At 30.4% G+C, this 16,201-nt stretch overlaps 7 protein-coding genes across 15 annotated transcripts; 3 read left to right on the top strand and 4 right to left on the bottom strand.

The window, feature by feature from the left end:
* Window positions 1-114: 114 nt before the first annotated feature.
* Cnep1r2 (CTD nuclear envelope phosphatase 1 regulatory subunit 2) lies at window positions 115-1,724 on the bottom strand. Of its 2 annotated transcripts, none has more exons than XM_034324552.2 (4): window positions 1,488-1,724; window positions 1,264-1,355; window positions 984-1,118; window positions 115-921 (listed from the first exon to the last, which is right to left on the bottom strand). In XM_034324552.2, exons 2-4 carry the CDS (start codon window positions 1,289-1,291, stop codon window positions 764-766), a joined length of 321 nt encoding a protein of 106 aa, XP_034180443.1. In that variant the 5' UTR covers window positions 1,292-1,355; window positions 1,488-1,724; the 3' UTR covers window positions 115-763. The 2 variants fall into 2 exon arrangements, with proteins under 2 accessions (XP_034180443.1, XP_034180441.1); XM_034324550.2 differs by having other exon boundaries at window positions 1,284-1,355; window positions 1,488-1,722.
* A 480-nt stretch (window positions 1,725-2,204) lies between these two features.
* On the top strand, window positions 2,205-5,827 carry Srp68 (signal recognition particle 68). Its single transcript, XM_034324537.2, has 5 exons — window positions 2,205-2,372; window positions 2,434-2,652; window positions 2,990-3,327; window positions 3,388-5,098; window positions 5,593-5,827. Exons 2-4 carry the CDS (start codon window positions 2,559-2,561, stop codon window positions 4,681-4,683), a joined length of 1,728 nt encoding a protein of 575 aa, XP_034180428.2. The 5' UTR covers window positions 2,205-2,372; window positions 2,434-2,558; the 3' UTR covers window positions 4,684-5,098; window positions 5,593-5,827.
* Window positions 4,959-6,759, top strand: Trs33 (trafficking protein particle complex subunit Trs33). Of its 2 annotated transcripts, none has more exons than XM_034324547.2 (3): window positions 4,959-5,098; window positions 5,329-5,524; window positions 5,593-6,759. In XM_034324547.2, the coding sequence occupies exons 2-3, from the start codon at window positions 5,399-5,401 to the stop codon at window positions 5,992-5,994; spliced, it is 528 nt and encodes a 175-aa protein (XP_034180438.1). In that variant the 5' UTR covers window positions 4,959-5,098; window positions 5,329-5,398; the 3' UTR covers window positions 5,995-6,759. The 2 variants fall into 2 exon arrangements, with proteins under 2 accessions (XP_034180438.1, XP_034180439.1); XM_034324548.2 differs by having other exon boundaries at window positions 4,963-5,098; window positions 5,365-5,524.
* Window positions 6,116-8,807, bottom strand: Cbs (cystathionine beta-synthase). Of its 2 annotated transcripts, XM_076689041.1 has the most exons (8): window positions 8,671-8,807; window positions 8,343-8,446; window positions 8,094-8,225; window positions 7,904-8,013; window positions 7,495-7,844; window positions 7,178-7,428; window positions 6,837-7,107; window positions 6,116-6,759 (listed from the first exon to the last, which is right to left on the bottom strand). In XM_076689041.1, exons 3-8 carry the CDS (start codon window positions 8,177-8,179, stop codon window positions 6,304-6,306), a joined length of 1,524 nt encoding a protein of 507 aa, XP_076545156.1. In that variant the 5' UTR covers window positions 8,180-8,225; window positions 8,343-8,446; window positions 8,671-8,807; the 3' UTR covers window positions 6,116-6,303. The 2 variants fall into 2 exon arrangements, with proteins under 2 accessions (XP_076545156.1, XP_076545155.1); XM_076689040.1 differs by lacking the exon at window positions 8,671-8,807 and having other exon boundaries at window positions 8,307-8,505.
* Window positions 8,808-8,861: 54 nt separating this feature from the next.
* On the top strand, window positions 8,862-13,997 carry LOC117604459 (protein Aster-B). Of its 4 annotated transcripts, XM_034324535.2 has the most exons (14): window positions 8,866-9,300; window positions 9,421-9,709; window positions 9,776-9,977; window positions 10,590-10,870; window positions 10,992-11,144; window positions 11,211-11,364; window positions 11,512-11,670; window positions 11,757-11,878; window positions 11,984-12,176; window positions 12,244-12,474; window positions 12,563-12,716; window positions 12,880-13,000; window positions 13,080-13,248; window positions 13,358-13,997. In XM_034324535.2, the coding sequence occupies exons 1-13, from the start codon at window positions 9,260-9,262 to the stop codon at window positions 13,209-13,211; spliced, it is 2,232 nt and encodes a 743-aa protein (XP_034180426.1). In that variant the 5' UTR covers window positions 8,866-9,259; the 3' UTR covers window positions 13,212-13,248; window positions 13,358-13,997. The 4 variants fall into 4 exon arrangements, with proteins under 4 accessions (XP_034180427.1, XP_076545154.1, XP_034180426.1 ...); XM_034324536.2 differs by having other exon boundaries at window positions 8,862-9,300; window positions 9,782-9,977; window positions 13,080-13,997; XM_034324534.2 differs by having other exon boundaries at window positions 8,867-9,300; window positions 13,080-13,997.
* On the bottom strand, window positions 13,804-16,192 carry RpS27A (ribosomal protein S27A). The gene is made up of 4 exons (XM_034324549.2): window positions 16,076-16,192; window positions 14,366-14,484; window positions 14,076-14,293; window positions 13,804-13,997 (listed from the first exon to the last, which is right to left on the bottom strand). Exons 2-4 carry the CDS (start codon window positions 14,466-14,468, stop codon window positions 13,848-13,850), a joined length of 471 nt encoding a protein of 156 aa, XP_034180440.1. The 5' UTR covers window positions 14,469-14,484; window positions 16,076-16,192; the 3' UTR covers window positions 13,804-13,847.
* On the bottom strand, window positions 14,594-16,135 carry Ip259 (NSA2 ribosome biogenesis factor-like IP259). Of its 3 annotated transcripts, none has more exons than XM_034324545.2 (2): window positions 16,076-16,135; window positions 14,594-15,493 (listed from the first exon to the last, which is right to left on the bottom strand). In XM_034324545.2, exon 2 carries the CDS (start codon window positions 15,457-15,459, stop codon window positions 14,680-14,682), a length of 780 nt encoding a protein of 259 aa, XP_034180436.1. In that variant the 5' UTR covers window positions 15,460-15,493; window positions 16,076-16,135; the 3' UTR covers window positions 14,594-14,679. The 3 variants fall into 3 exon arrangements, with proteins under 3 accessions (XP_034180436.1, XP_034180435.1, XP_034180437.1); XM_034324544.2 differs by lacking the exon at window positions 16,076-16,135 and adding an exon at window positions 15,615-16,036 and having other exon boundaries at window positions 14,594-15,524; XM_034324546.2 differs by lacking the exon at window positions 16,076-16,135 and adding an exon at window positions 15,615-16,036.
* Window positions 16,193-16,201: the final 9 nt, after the last annotated feature.

Genomic DNA, 16,201 nt, shown 5'->3' with positions numbered 1-16,201 from the left:
TTTTTGATTATCATTTAGAAAAATAAATTTGTATTATTTGTTACTTTTTTATTTAATTATTTGTACATAAAATAATATGATTGTTTTAAACCCTTAATTGTTTTCATACAATAAAAAGTAAACAATAGAACGGTACTAGTGTGATAAAAAATTTTAATTAAAGCTTGTCACAATGAATTGTATCTGTTGAAAGTATTTTAACAAATTTATTTTACATTACTCATATATACTATTATATTGTATATATTTATAAGATTGGAAGAATTTAATGAAACGCTCATATTTGTAATTGTTTTTTTTCCACGTACGATTTAAACTAATCAAATTATATTATACAAAAATTTGAACTTGTGCTAACTCTTGGCAAGTATATTTGGCAAGAGCTGTATTGTACATTTCTTTGATTGAGGGACAAATATTTGTCATTGTTTTATAGGTATTTCTATCACAATATATACAATAAATAAAAACAACGAATATTTAGCACTTCTTTAAAATATTTTCATAACTAAACATAATGCAATTTAGAAAGTTTCAGTACTGGCATTCCACTTTCAATGTAATATTAACACTTTAAATAATATCAAATAATTGAAAGTTTACATATTTTAACATGATTATTAATTTTTTATTCTAAGGACAAAGAAAACGAAATATTTTGAATAGTATACTAACACTGAAAGTGGGTTTCATACATACATTCTTTGTGGACATCTTGTACAGTCATTTAAAAAGGTAACGTAAATTTAAGATTGTCTTTTTTTTAAGTTTCGTGTGGATGTGGTGGTCTTGTTGGTTTAAGAATAAGCTTTCCAGTATCATCACAACTCATATTAAAGTCACCAAGAACACTTCTAGCTCTTTGAGTTATGATACTTGGTGCTATAACACGTCTATGAACTCCCATCATAAATAATATCACTAAAATAAGATGATAATATTCTTTCTGTACATTAATAAAAGCTGTGTAGTATTATACTTACCTAAAATAATACTAGCAATTGCAAAAAACGGATGGTTACATAAGCTCTGTGTGAATGATACAGCAGGTGTATTTGGATCTGTCAACCAATGCCATGCACCCACAGCAGTACAAACAGAGATAAAACCCAGTAGCACTGTAAATAATATTAATTATGATAATCCTAAAATTATTTTTAAATTAATACAGTAAGAAATTTAAGTAAAGAAACGATAGAAAATATATGTTATTATTTTAGAAGATAAATTTTTGAATGCACAAAATTGATACATAACACGTACAGATAAATATAAAAACGTACTTCTCCATCGCAAAGTAGCTGGTTGCAAACTCGCAATAACTTCAGTAAGACGTCTTTCGAAAGCTTTTAGGTCTGGAAATAATGAAAAAAAGAGATAACCTTAAAATTATTCACTCTTATCGCCGTATACATCGTCAGTACAGGACTATATCTTTCGCTACATCAATTAATAAATATTTTCAATTAATAGATTCTTCTTTTTACCTTCACAAACTGTTTGATCTAAAGACATTTTTTATTTATGCACATATACGTAACATAAATGCCCCGCAAATTGCAAAACAAACAATCCCGGTATGTATTTACATACTTACATACCTACATAATACATACATAACAATAAATTATTATCGTTAAAGCAATGAATTATAAGATACGTGTAGCTTATTTATAAATTTATTAAATACAACAATTACATAGAATACTATAAATATTTCGGAAGCGCTATCAATCTGAAACAGATGAGTTGACATTTGACATAAGGTAATTAACATACTTCTAGTTTTTGGCAGACTTCTTTTATTAGCTTGTGAAATGAATGTGTAAACGCGTAATTTATTGATAACCAAGTTTTAGCTGCATTCAGTTTCAAAATTAAAACGTTAATTAATAATTTAATTGCAAAATTAAATCGCCCGCAAAAGTAGTTCCAAATTCGATCTCTGCGCCATCTATTTGAAAACAGCGGAAACTTTTCAACACCTTATGATAACTTAAATAAACTAACGGCGCCACCTATTAAAGAGCAGGGGAAACTACTTACCAACTTCAACAGCCGGTATCGGTCGCCAAGGTGTTGAATAGTTTCCGGCGTCTTTTAATAGATGGCGCAATGGTTCAATTTCTAATTAGTTTACTGACCATTAGTTTTTAAAAGTATTATACACATTAGGAAGTTCTAATAACTTACACTGCTGGTATGATGTGGTATGATGTTTAATAAATGTTCTTCGTTCATTTTAATTTATTATTATCAAATAAAAAAGTACAAACAGTATGTATGAGTACTTAAGGGTTACTTTGTGACTTCTAATTACAACAAAGGAATACATTAGGAAAGAGTTAATAAATATAGGGCAAAGATAAATGGTAAACGATGTATTTTCTAAACTTACTTTATAATTTCATGCAAGTATTCTGTTATTTTTAGGATATATTTGAAGTAGCCGCCATACGTCTACTTGCTGGAACGTGAATCGCGCCATCATATTATTTTGTAATTGAGGAGGACATAGCAGAAAATTTGGTGAAAATTGGATACGTGGTAAAGGTACAATGGTTATCGAGGAGAAAAGTAGCGAATCATTAAAAGAAAATCAAGTAAACGATGACGCAGTATCGAAGGAACAAAAGACATACTCCTTGGAAAGTATCCTTTTTAAAAAGTTTGTTAAACACAGACAGAGTTCTGTCAATGCCATATGTCATTTTCTAACCTGTTTCTATCATGATGCTCTTTAAAATCAAATACATTTTTTCCTGCCTAAAATTATGGCAAGAACATTTGTTTACGTAAATCTACCTATCATTAAACTATTGTAGAAAATTTTGTTTAAAAACTGCGGTAATATTTTAATTTATGTTTATACAAATATTAATATTTATTGCCATATTAATGGAATATTGTTATACGTGATTAATTGACGATCTTATTTTAATATCTGAGACACCTGTATAAATTGTATGAACACTTAATAGTCATATAGTTTTAAAAATAATAAAAGAAGCTCAACAACAACATGGGTTAAGACATGGTGATTACCAACGGTATCGTGGTTACTGCTCCAGAAGGCTCAGACGCCTAAGGAAAGTATTAAAAGTTCCACAAGGAGACAGACGGCATTTCAAGAGAAAAGACATAACATCTATAATGGTTACCGATGATAAATTTCTACAAGTTCCTTTGATGATGGCAGAGAGAGCTTGGAGTTATGCCATGCAACTACGTCAGGAATCTAACACAGAACCAAGAAAAAAGTTTCATTTGATATCCAGGTTGAGAAAAGCTGCTACATATTCTTTACAGTTACAAGAGTTAATAGAGGTAAGCCAAATCTTGATATACCAACCAATATTGAGCTTTCATTATTAACAATTATTACAGAATATCAATTGCGATGCAAGAACAAAGCTAGAAGCTCAAGCTTACACAGCTTGGATACACGGTTCCCTACACTTTGAATTACAACTATGGAAGAAAGCTATGGAGAATTTAAAAAAGGCTCAGGTAGTGTATGGAAAGCTGGCTTCCGCGCTACCGGAATCCGAACAAGTAATGTACAACGCGCGTGTTGAGGAACTCAATCCTAGCCTTAGATACTGTGCCTATAATATTGGAGATACCACTGCCATAGACGATCTGATGCAAATGAGAGGTCAACTGAGTGGAGAGTTACTAGCTAGTTTAGATTCGCTTATAGCACAAACACGAGAGAAGCAAACAAGCGCAGAGGAAGTAACCTGGCGTGGAAAATCGTGCGGTGTAGTCCCATCAAGAGCGGCGGGTCTTTTGATTGCCGATTCTAGATTAAATCAAACGTTGGAGAAAGCAGCTACGAATCAAACTAAGATCGATCTGCTGGAAGCGCACTTGATAGACTGTAAAGATGCGATTTCAGCTGTACGAGATCACTTCAAGAATGAATTGAAGAGCAAAGATAACGATAAACTATCACCATCACAGCATTTAATTACTTACTTACAATATATCAGATTATCCCGTACTTTAGAGAGAAATTTAGCTTTGATAAAAGTAGCTGAAGAATCTGCAAAAGCAAAACCACAAGATATCGTACGATTGTACGAAGCAACTCTTCACAATCTTGTAGAAATATCACAATTACAAGAGGACGAGGAATTTCTGCGTGAACAGGAAGCTAAGACCAGAGGTTACAGAGCCTTTAGATGTTACTACATGGCGCAATCTTTGGCGAATCTTCATCGATGGCGAGAAGCGATGGCTTTGTATCAAAGATCTGCACGACATGTAAAAGATGCGTTAGAATATGGTAAAGCACTTCCAAAATCATTGAGAAATACTCTAGAGAAATTGGAGACTTCTATAGAAGGTGCCAAGTATGCGGCACACGCGCACAGCGTTTTAGAAGAAGGACAAGAAGAGGAATCTGGAGTGAATAAATATACAAAATCGAAGAAACCACTGTATGAACGTCTACACGAGTACAGAGAGGATTCTGCACTTCTTACCAAGCAACCTAACGTTTTTAAATTACCACCATCTATGCAACCTATTCCTTGCAAACCACTGTTTTTCGATTTAGCTTTCAATATGGTCGAATTTCCAGATTTGAGCGAAAAACTCGGTGATCAAGCTAAGAAAACTGGTCAAGCTGGTCTTACAGGATTTGTTAAAGGTCTTTGGGGTTGGGGAAATAAATAAAACGAGGACATTGTGACTATAATACATTTGACTTCAAATATTACCGCACCCAGTGCGATAATGTATTTTTACCGGTACTCAATCACTTCGGTGAGAATCAAGTTTTCACTTATAACAACAGCAATATTGAATAACAGAAATAAAAACATATTATTAATATATGTTTGATGTTTCGTTTATTTTCACCTCTACAATTTTGAAAATAAATTTGAATTCAAAAAGAAACAAGTTGAATACGCATGGTCAATGCTCTAACATGCGCAGAATGAACGAAAATTCGTCCCTACTCGTATGACAGCATATGACAGCTATGGTCTCTTGTTGAAAGAATAATGCAATATTTTTTTCTTCTATAATTAAGAATATTTTCACGTAACAATTTTTAAATAATAATAGAAAATCAACTTAGGTTAAGGTAAGTCTATATTAATTGTAATCAAAGGGTTAATTGGTTATAAAGGTTATAAACATACACATGCATACCAGTGGATTTCGTTATAAAAAAATAGATTATCTTATCAAAATATATTTGAAAAATTTACTTTTTATTGTATCAAATTTTGTGACAATGTAGTAAGATTAAAATTAGTATTATATCATTTAAAAGATGAACAAATTGTACACTGATTGTCTTTTTCTTGATAGTTAACCTAGTAATTCATTTATTACTTGTGTGTCAAGGGTTCTGTAAATTCGTAATTTTACTAAAACCAAAATGAGACAACAAATACTTGACGCAAAAAACAGTTCTCATAATTCTGGAGAAGCTGATGAATGTCTGTTTGAATATTTACATACAGAAATGGTTAACTATGCTCTAAGCAAAACTTGTAAAAATAAGGTAACTATTCATAAATTATAATAAACTTGATTAAAATTATGCTTGTTTGTAATATTTGAAATATCAAGGAAGGGGAAGAAGAATTGTCTCGACTTGAATGGATGGGATTCAGTGTTGGTTACAGAATCATTGAACGATTGACACGGGAATGGAATCGATTTAAAGATGAATTGGATATGATCAAATTTATCTGTACAGATTTTTGGTCTAGTCTATATCATAAACAAATCGATAATTTAAGAACAAATCATCATGGTGTATATGTATTACAAGATAACTCATTTAGATTATTAGAAAAAATAGGTACTAGTAATAATAAACAATATCTTCAAGAAAGTCCACGGTTATTAGCATTTACTTGTGGACTTCTAAGAGGAAGTTTAGCAAATCTTGGAATTATTAGTACTGTTAATGCGGAAATTTCTACATTACCAAGTTGTAAATTTCATGTACAAGTACAACGAATTTAATGTTAATAAACCTGATATATTTAATCATAAAAAATTATACAACAAAATAATAAATGCATTTTATTCGTATATTATAATTTGTATAATTCAGTATAAGGTTCATATAATTGTACATAAGTATTACTTATACTGTAGCAATCCCTTACATTATGTATTTGTACTTTTATGTTAACATAATCAGCCTAAACGTAGAATACAACTGAATCTGTGTTTAACATACAAGTTCTCGCATAAAATTATTTTTTTCTTATTAATAAAGATAATAAAAAATGGAAATGCGAATAACATTGTATTTTGTATTTTAACGATTTAATTGGTTGAATTATTCAATGTTAATTTATCGTTATTTTTTGTAATAAAATTTAGAATGTGAAATTGGTTTACAATCCCAACAAAAGCATCATCGCGTTCGTCATCTAAAATAATCGCGTGTGATTCTTTTTCAAGAATACGCGATAATAAACCAATAGTTGTTGAAGGTTTAACTTTCACATATTGTTTAATCATAGTCTTTTCTACAAAATCTGTGTGTTTTACTGTACCAGATATTAAATTCGACATGAGTTTATTCAAGATAATAACACCTTTTACATGTACATTGTCATTGCTAATGACTAATGGCTGAGATTTTCTATCTTCAAAAATATGAATAGCTTCGTGACACGTTATCGTATTTTCCTTTAACAATAGTGGTTTATCAAATGATAAATTTGAAACTTGCATATTCCACCACCAATTGTTCACCTCATTGTTACATTTAGGTTCCTATAATTTATTATAACAATGTATTAGTCAAATGTGTAATATTTACGTTCTACATACAACAAAATAAAATAATTTACCAAGAATCCTCTAACTTCCATCCAATGATCAGACACAAATTTAGTCAAATAATTTCGTATTCCATCAGGCAAAATAAGAACGATACGTTTTCCTTCGGGAATGTCTTTGGCTAGTTTAAGAGCAGCTACGAGTACAGTACCGCTACTACCGCCGCACAATAAACCTTCCTGACGTATAAGCATTCTTGCAGCATTGAATGATTCAGCATCTTCAGTCTGTATCCATTTATCAATTACATTACGATCTAACACTGTAGGTACGAAATCATATCTGAAAAGATATTAATTAATATTTTTCAATCTAAATTGTACGTTAAATACAATAGAAAAACATTATCTACCCAATTCCTTCCACTTCATAAAAACCAATTTCATTCTCAGACTCAGCGGATGGATCTAAAATACTTCCTTTAGGATCCACAGCAATAATTTTTATATCCGGCGATAATTCTTTCAATTTTCGTCCAATACCACTAATAGTACCACCTGTACCTGCACCGGCTATCAAATAATCTATCTTCCCTTCGCATTGTTCCCAGATTTCAGTCGCGGTTTGATCGTAATGAGCCAATGGATTTCCAGGGTTAGTGTACTAGAAATATAATGTGATAAGAATACAATAAAAATACTTAATATTCATACTTATATAAAATATTACTTGATCCAGAACAATACTGTTCGGTGTTTCGCTTTGTATTTTTTGCGCAACACTGATATGTGCTTCTGGACTATTCCAACTTGCTTCAGTCGGCGTTCGAACAATTTCAGCACCAAGCGCGATTAAAGTAGAAGCTTTTTCATTTGACATTTTTTCTGGCATAACAATGATACATCTATATCCTTTAATCGCACAAGCCATAGCTAAACCGATTCCCGTATTACCGCTTGTGGGTTCAATAATAGTATAGCCTGGTTTTATAAGACCCTTTTCCTCCGCATCTTGAATCATTCTGTATGCAATTCTATCTTTCACAGACCCACCAGGATTAAAGAATTCACATTTTACATCTGAAATTAAACATATGTATTATTACAAGCTTACAAGTAATGTATTTGTTAATACTAACATATTTCACATTTAATCCCATAAGATTTAGGAATGTTGTTTAATTTTATAAGTGGTGTCTGTCCAATAGTAGTTAAAATATCAGGGAGAATCTTGCTACGATCAGGTTTCCTGAAATAATAATCATAATATGAGGTTTTTGTTAGTTTTAAATTTGTTTAATTAATGAATATTTTCTTTTATCAACTCACCCCATTCTACATGTATGTGGTGAATTTGTTGCATTTGGTTTCCACGAGCAACGACTTGGTAGATCAGGGCGTTTAAATTCCATCATTAAATTTCACTTATAACTCTTAAACTGATGGAAGTAATTTTCAATCCTGATAAATGAGTCAAGTATTATAAAACCGGGTGTTTTTTTTTTATTTTAATGGAAGCGTGTCAGTTTCATGTAACCTTACAGATAACTATCAAGCATTATAACAGTGGCAACGTACGCTCAGGCCACAAGTAATAAGTAGCAGTTTTGAATCATATATCCTTATAAGTTTTTATATCTTCTTTTTCAGTTGATACATAATTCACATCTGCGGAATGCAATCTGTAAAATGCAAGATACAACTATACAAATCAACGAATTAATACTGTTCATGAGAATCATTGCGCGAATATTACATTGAAAATTTTACCTAAGTATATAAATAGAAACTAGTTTAAGATTAATAATTCATAAATAATTGAACAAATATATACATTACATTAGAAATTTTTTATGAAGTTTCATTTTTATAACTATATATACAATTGTATTGTTTTAATCTGTACCGATTAATAAAAACCGATGGAATTGCATTCATAAGGATTTGCAGGCGTACTTAAAAATGAAATTTGCTTATTTTTAAATAACTAATGTTGACTTATTGTTTAAAAAAGCTGAATTAGTAATAATTTTTGAAAAACTTTATGTTCCATTTTGTGTCAGGGATAGACAAGGATAGAATAATTCAATATGGTGGAAAATTTTTGAGATCGTCACTGTTTTTTGTTTCATTTTGAACAGTGGCTTTGCATTGATAAAAATTTTGATAAGGAAGTGAGGATCTAATGATTACACGAAAACATGATAGCAGTTTAATTATATCTAAACTGTACGAACTGTCGTGTGATCTATGATTGTCAACATTTTTTCTTGAAATGGATTGTCACTACCGCAACGATTACACATTTTTCGAGTATCGTATATACAGTGTGTTTTCAAAATGTATTTACAATAAAAATAGTGTATTTTATTAATGATAACTGTCATTGAACGTTCTAATACTATCTTTAAATACAGTCTAATCAAGTGTATATTATAAAGCTGTGACATATTCACAGATCTATCAAAGTTAATAATTTGTACTATCAAATTATTATGTACTTTGAAGTGGAATCTATTCAAAAATATCCAACTATGTACGTAAAATTAAAATATTATTATTTCAAAATACTTTTATTTTCTTATTTATTTATCTTCTAAAACAGATGCTTTAATGTATAATTATTTTTAATGATATTCAATATTGCTTGAAACAGGAATAAATCAGTGGAAGATTTGCTAATATCTAGCCGTGAAGTCATGAACACCGTCAATTCCACTGGATTAGAAAATCAAAATTCAGCACCAAATGTGGGAAATGGTATATCAGATAATGTTCAGGAAACAATCACTGGAGGAACAGGAGATCGAGGTAGCCCAGTTTCTAGTCCAAATTTGTCTCCACGTCTTAGCCCAAAAGTACGCTCTAAACGAGATCATTCTAAGACTAATTACGATTCAACTGCCAAAGAACATAATAATGTGAACAAAACGGATGATTTACATGTAAGATTTTATCATTTTATTTCCTCATAAAATTTATGTTTAGTTTTTCAAATATTCATAATGTAGCAACAGGATTTAGCAAACAAGTCATCGGACTCCTCTCAAGCTGTGAAAAGTTCGCACGAAGGGAAGAAAGAAACGCGTGGAAGCGAACGAAGTAAAAAGAAATCATCTTGGTATAATGTTCTATATCCTACCTATAAATCTCGATCTGAAGATTTTAAGCGAATTTTTAAAGATGTACCAGATGATGAAAGATTAGTTGTTGGTAAGTAATTAACGGTCGCGTAACATAGTGCCCTAGGCGGACTCTGGGTATATTTGGTCTTATTTGCTATTAAATTATTGAATTTTGTATTACAAATTCTTTCCTTATTCAAAATTATATTAAATAAAAAAAGGGGGAAGAGTGAATAAATAATATTTATCCCTAATGATTGAAAATAGATAATATTAAATATTGCTAACAGTTATAAACATATTTTTTTTTACGCATCTACTAAATTTTAAACATACTTCTCAGATGCACACATTTCACTTTATCACTATAGGGTGGTGTTTTTTTTTTTTTTTTCCAATAATGTAAACAAGATGACTATAAGAAAATGGATTATAGAAGAAATGTGCGCAATGTAAGCTACCGAAACGACACAAACATCTATGTACGACTGATAAGTAGTTTATAAGTTAGATCTTAGTAAACCCGGAGACCGCTGAGAGAAGGGTAATTAATTATTTTCTGGGTCCAATAATGGCATATTTTAGTACTCGTTAGAATTCAATGAAATACTTATTTAATAAAATAATTTTTTTTGTAATTTTAATGGTATGAATTAAATTATAAATATATCATTAATATAACAAAATACATGCTTTTCAGACTATTCGTGTGCACTACAACGTGAAATATTAGTTCATGGTAGGCTTTATGTTTCTCAAAATTATGTATGCTTTTACGCAAATATCTTCAGTTGGGAAACTTTAGTATGTCTACGTTGGAAGGATGTTACATCTATTACCAAAGAAAAAACTGCACTCGTTATTCCTAACGCAATTTTAATATGCACTGCCACTGATAAGTTTTTTTTCACATCGTTCGGAGCAAGAGATAAAACATACGTTATGTTATTTCGTGTCTGGCAAAATGCTCTTATCGGCAAGGTACGAGAACCGTATAAAATGTCTCTAACATCACGAAGTATTAATTTACCACTAGCCAACACGTTAAGTTTATTTTCCATGCTGTTATTAAAATTTGTATTTGTAATGTTTAATGTTTTAGCCAATGAATGCAGCTGAAATGTGGCAACTTGTACACTCTTGTTACGGAGATGAATTGGGTTTAACATCGGACGACGAAGACTATGTTCCACCATTACCTCCAGTTGACGATGAAAAGTTGTCTACAAGATTGTCTATTGAATCATTTTCAGAGGTAATTTAATATGTGATTATGTGAAGAAGAAAAAAACAATTTTATTTTGTATATTTTAAATTAAAGGTAGAACATAGTAATATGGATCATTCGATGACTGGAACAATGGATGCAATTATTGAATCGAAACCAGAAGTTCATCATCTACCTCGGTCAAACCCTATTCTTGACGCAACTGATCTAAGCGATACAACAGAAAGTGAAGCCGAAAAACACGCATGTATGTAATAAAATCTATATTGATGACACCATTTAAGGAATTGAAGAGTTATTATATGTACAATTTTCGAAAGTTGACACAGTTGAATGCTTAACAAATGAAACATTCTGTCTTTGTATTTAATTGTCTCTAATATTATGTTTACAGTGAAATCAAGCGTTCGAAGTAATATAGTATGTACTTCACTGCACGAAGGTCGTCAAATAAGCAAGGCTATATTTCCTATTCATATCGATCAATTATTCACTTTGCTGTTTACAAATTCAAAGTTTTTCTTAGATTTTCAAACTGCTCGCAAAACTACCGGTAAGATACAGTACATAAGATAGGTAATTATTATTGAAATAAAGTTACTTTGAAATATTATATTACCCAATATTTCTGTTATTAAGATTTAGTACAGTCAGCATGGACGCAAAATGAGCAAACAGGTCAGAAAGTTAGAACATTGTCATTTACAATGGCACTTTCTCAAGCTATTGGACCAAGGAGTTGTCATATTTCAGAAACTCAGGTAATTCTTTTTAAGTTCATTAAATATGTATCAATATTTATTTAGTATATCTTTATTCTAATGTAATTTATCAACTGTCCAAAGAACTGTTTAATATATTTTTAGATAATGTTACCATGTAGCAGGCCAGGTCATTTGTATAGTATCGACGTAGAAAGTGTAAACGCTGGAATTCCATACGCAGACTCTTTTTCTGTATTCGTTCATTACTGTATGAACAGCATTACTGAAAATGAAACGAGTATCTCAGTTTACGCTCAAATAAAGTACAAAAAAAGTGTATGGGGTTTTGTGAAAGGTAAATATACATGAAATACAATTAATGATAAAAAAAATAATTAAATACTTTAAATAATAAAACACAGGTGTTATTGAGAAAAACTGCTGGGCTGGGTTAGAAGAATATTTTACGAGTTTGATAAAAGCATTAACTATAGAATGTGAAGAAAATAGCGGAACTGGAGGAGTAAAAAGGAAAGCAAGGAGAAGACGTCGTGCTACAGGTCCCGGGATCGTTTTACAAACTCATTCTGCTGATCTTACGTCTCCAAGCTTACAGAACTCTCTGAATTTGCCACATATTAATGATAATACTGGTATGAAATGAATGGTACAACATTCCACTATAACACGTACTTTACATCGATATAAGAATATCAATAATTTATATATTTTTATATCTAGTTTCCGGTGCTCGAGGTGATTCTAACATGATAATTAGTTCGATGCTTCTAATTGCGGTATTATGCTTAATGGTGATCAATGGTCTACTATACTATAAACTATGGGGTTTAGAAGAAGCTGCAGCCTATACAATTATGGACTTACATGTACTAAAGTACGTATTAGACATACCGCAAATCTGGATTCCCAGGTTTTCGGTCCTCTCCGGAAAGACCGGTAGGCGGTCTTCGAAGTCTACTTCGCTCGATGCTATACACATATTTAACATGTAATATAATATATATTTATAACTTGTTACAAATTGTTTGACTTGTCAGGAATACTCCAAAGACTGAAGAAGATTGGATTCATTTGTTACAACAACAAGAAAGCTTGCATAATGTAGAGATGAGAAAATGGCAAAGAGTACTTCATACTGCTGCACAGTTACTTAGACAAGTAAAACATTTAGTTTAATATTTATATTATGTTGTATTTAATCGTATGAATTAATCAAATTCTTTCATTGTACTTAAAGACAGAAGAATCATTAACGGAATTACAAATGAGTATTCATCCGACTGCAACGGAAAAAATGTTTTCAGTGTTGAAACCAAGTCTCAAGAGTTTTAATTCGCATACAGAGCAGCGAAGTCATTCGGAAATGTAAAATGAAACATATGTAAAATATCTTGGTTAAAAATAACGTGAGTATTAACAGGAAATATTATTGAAAATCATTATTAATACAACTTAAGTGTACTTAATGACACCAATGTTATATATAATTGTTGTACTTGCATATAACGTAATTAGGTAAACAAGTACGCTGTGATGATGATTGCTGATTACTTCAAATGCGCAACAATACGCATGTAAATTATTTATGATCTACAGAAAATGTGATTTAAATTTATTCATTTATATTGTTTAAGTATTTGTAGAATATTATATATATATAAAAGTTTTTCGTATAAAATGTTAAGTTAAATTAAGTTACATTTTCAATATATTCTTTGTATATAAATACACACACCCAAATATATATAAGTATGAATATTAATAATATACATAATATTTATATTTATAATGTTTATGTGTGTGGATAGAAGATGTATATTAGCACAATGTAAAGCAGAAAAATAAATAATTTTTAGAACAACAGCCCTTTATTTTACTTCATTGGGCAGTTAAAAGTATAAATTGAATTTTTTATAATTATGAACCGATATTAGGGTATATAAAAACAAATAATACCTATATATTTATCAAACTTTTGTAATTAAGTAATCATACATTTTACATTTTATTTGTCTTCTGGCTTGTTAAATACAAGCGTGTAACCACATTTGCCACAGTAATGTCGGTCTTCCATTGCAGCCATAAAAACTCCTGCACCACACTGTTCCATTGGGCATTCTCTTCTCAATCGATGAATTTTTCCATTTTCATCTACCTGTACAATACCAAATTTTTATGTAAGAAAATAATCTATAACTTTATCCTATTTACATATTAAAAAATATTTACATACTTTATAAAATTTGAGTACAGCAAGCTTAACCTTCTTCTTCTTGTGTTTAATTTTTTTCGGAGTCGAATAATTCTTCTTCTTACGTTTCTTAGCTCCTCCTCTTAAACGTAACACCAAATGCAACGTAGATTCTTTTTGAATGTTGTAATCTGACAAAGTTCTACCATCTTCCAATTGTTTGCCAGCAAAAATTAATCTTTGTTGATCAGGTGGAATGCCTAAAATGTAAATGAAAATGTTATTTACAAACTTTCCATAAAACAACTAATATCATTTTATTATATTATTACCTTCTTTATCTTGAATTTTTGCTTTCACATTTTCGATAGTGTCCGATGCCTCAACCTCGAGGGTGATGGTCTTCCCAGTAAGAGTCTTCACAAATATCTGCATGGTGAAATCAAGGTAACTGTAAAAAATAAACAGTTCCCATATTTTTTACAATCTTAAATATTTATAATAAAAAAAACTGTCTTATAATTTATCAAATTTCACGAAGAATTTAAGGAAATAACTAAAACAGCAATTTGTATTCAAGCTTATTTTCTTTTTTATTACAGACGCTTCTTGTAAACATGTAAATTAATCATACAATAATGATCATTTATACAAGTAATACAGCATTAATGCAACCATCATTTTCAGGGTTGTTTGTAACTTGAGCATATTTTCCCCAAACTACTTTTCCAGACTGTGTTACAAGACCTAATTCCGAAATATTTACTTCGATGATTGTTCCTTTAGTAATAACACCTAAACTCGTATACATTGATGAGCTTGGATTCTTTTTAACTCCAATAATTGGTAAACAGAAGGTGGCCTTTAATTCAGGGTGAGTTACGTGCGCCTTCTTAAAACGCAACGCCATAGGTCTAATAAACCTTTCAAATTTTGGTGGTTTTCTTGTGAAGTTTTCACCGACAAACGTTACTTTTGTTACCATTCGTTTCCAAGATTTACGTCTAGACTTTCCGGTTCTCATTATTTTGAATACTTCTGATTCTGATTGCGTTTTAACTTTTGGTATCGGTACATCCCATTTGCCAACTTTTTCTTTTCGTTTTTGTTTTATCATATTGGATAAAACTTTTGCATCCTTCTTAACGTCACGATCCAATAGATATACAGGTAACGCTCCGTTAGGTACATCGTTCGACTTTTCTTTTACTTTCTTTTCCATGTGAGATTTAATTTTCTTTTTCATTTGTATCTTTTCATTTCGTCTCTCTTTGTTAAAGATCTTTGCTTTGATACCACGCAAAGTACGAGCGCGCTCTGCTCGTTTGTGAGGCTCACGAGCCTCTCTTTTTCTTTTCCTTTCTTCATAATCCAACCGTCTTCCATACAGTTTACGGTGTCTTTCAATGTATTCGTTTTGTGGCATGATGATTGTTGTTACACCTTCAGTTGCAAATTATCTATAAAATAAATTACTTTGGTTTGAAAATTCTGAAAATGGAAAGTTTCAATTCTAATACATTTTATATATGTTACAACAAGTTTACGATACCAATACATAGTATATATAATTATACCTACCTATATATATATACCTATAACTTGCTGTTTTACATTTAAATACATTAAATTGTTCACGAATTGTGCACGTATAAATGTAAACTAGAATTCTGCTTGCATATTTCACAGCATTGTGAAATTCAAATAAATGGTAACAATACAATTAATATTGTTCACTTTGCTTCTATTAAAAATATTACCTTTTCAAAAATTTGTAATATTTAATACACAGTTTCATTATACATAAAAATATTGATACATTAAATTGGTTTTTATTAATTATAAGGTGTATCAATCACATTTATTGCAACGTGCCATGTGTTCAATCGAAATGTACTTTGAAAGTAAGTAAGATAGAACAACTATAAATGCACTGACTCTTTTGAATGCATTTATAAAAATTGTAAATATAAACAATATAAATGGAACGCTTAAACAATTCTTATTTTTCAATAATTTTCAAGATTTATTGTAAAACTTACCTTCAACTACGCCATGCACATAAGGAAAGAAATTGATAGTGAGGATACTCTGAATTGAAGAAATAATTAACGCCATCTGGTGTTATACAAATTTAATTCATTTATAAATATACTAAACAATTTTAT

This window comes from Osmia lignaria, chromosome 7 (genome assembly GCF_051020975.1).
Source record: "Osmia lignaria lignaria isolate PbOS001 chromosome 7, iyOsmLign1, whole genome shotgun sequence".
Taxonomy (NCBI): Eukaryota; Metazoa; Arthropoda; class Insecta; order Hymenoptera; family Megachilidae; genus Osmia; species Osmia lignaria.
The sequence above is the reverse complement of the archived record's forward strand: the minus strand, read 5'-3'. Positions and strand labels throughout refer to the sequence as shown.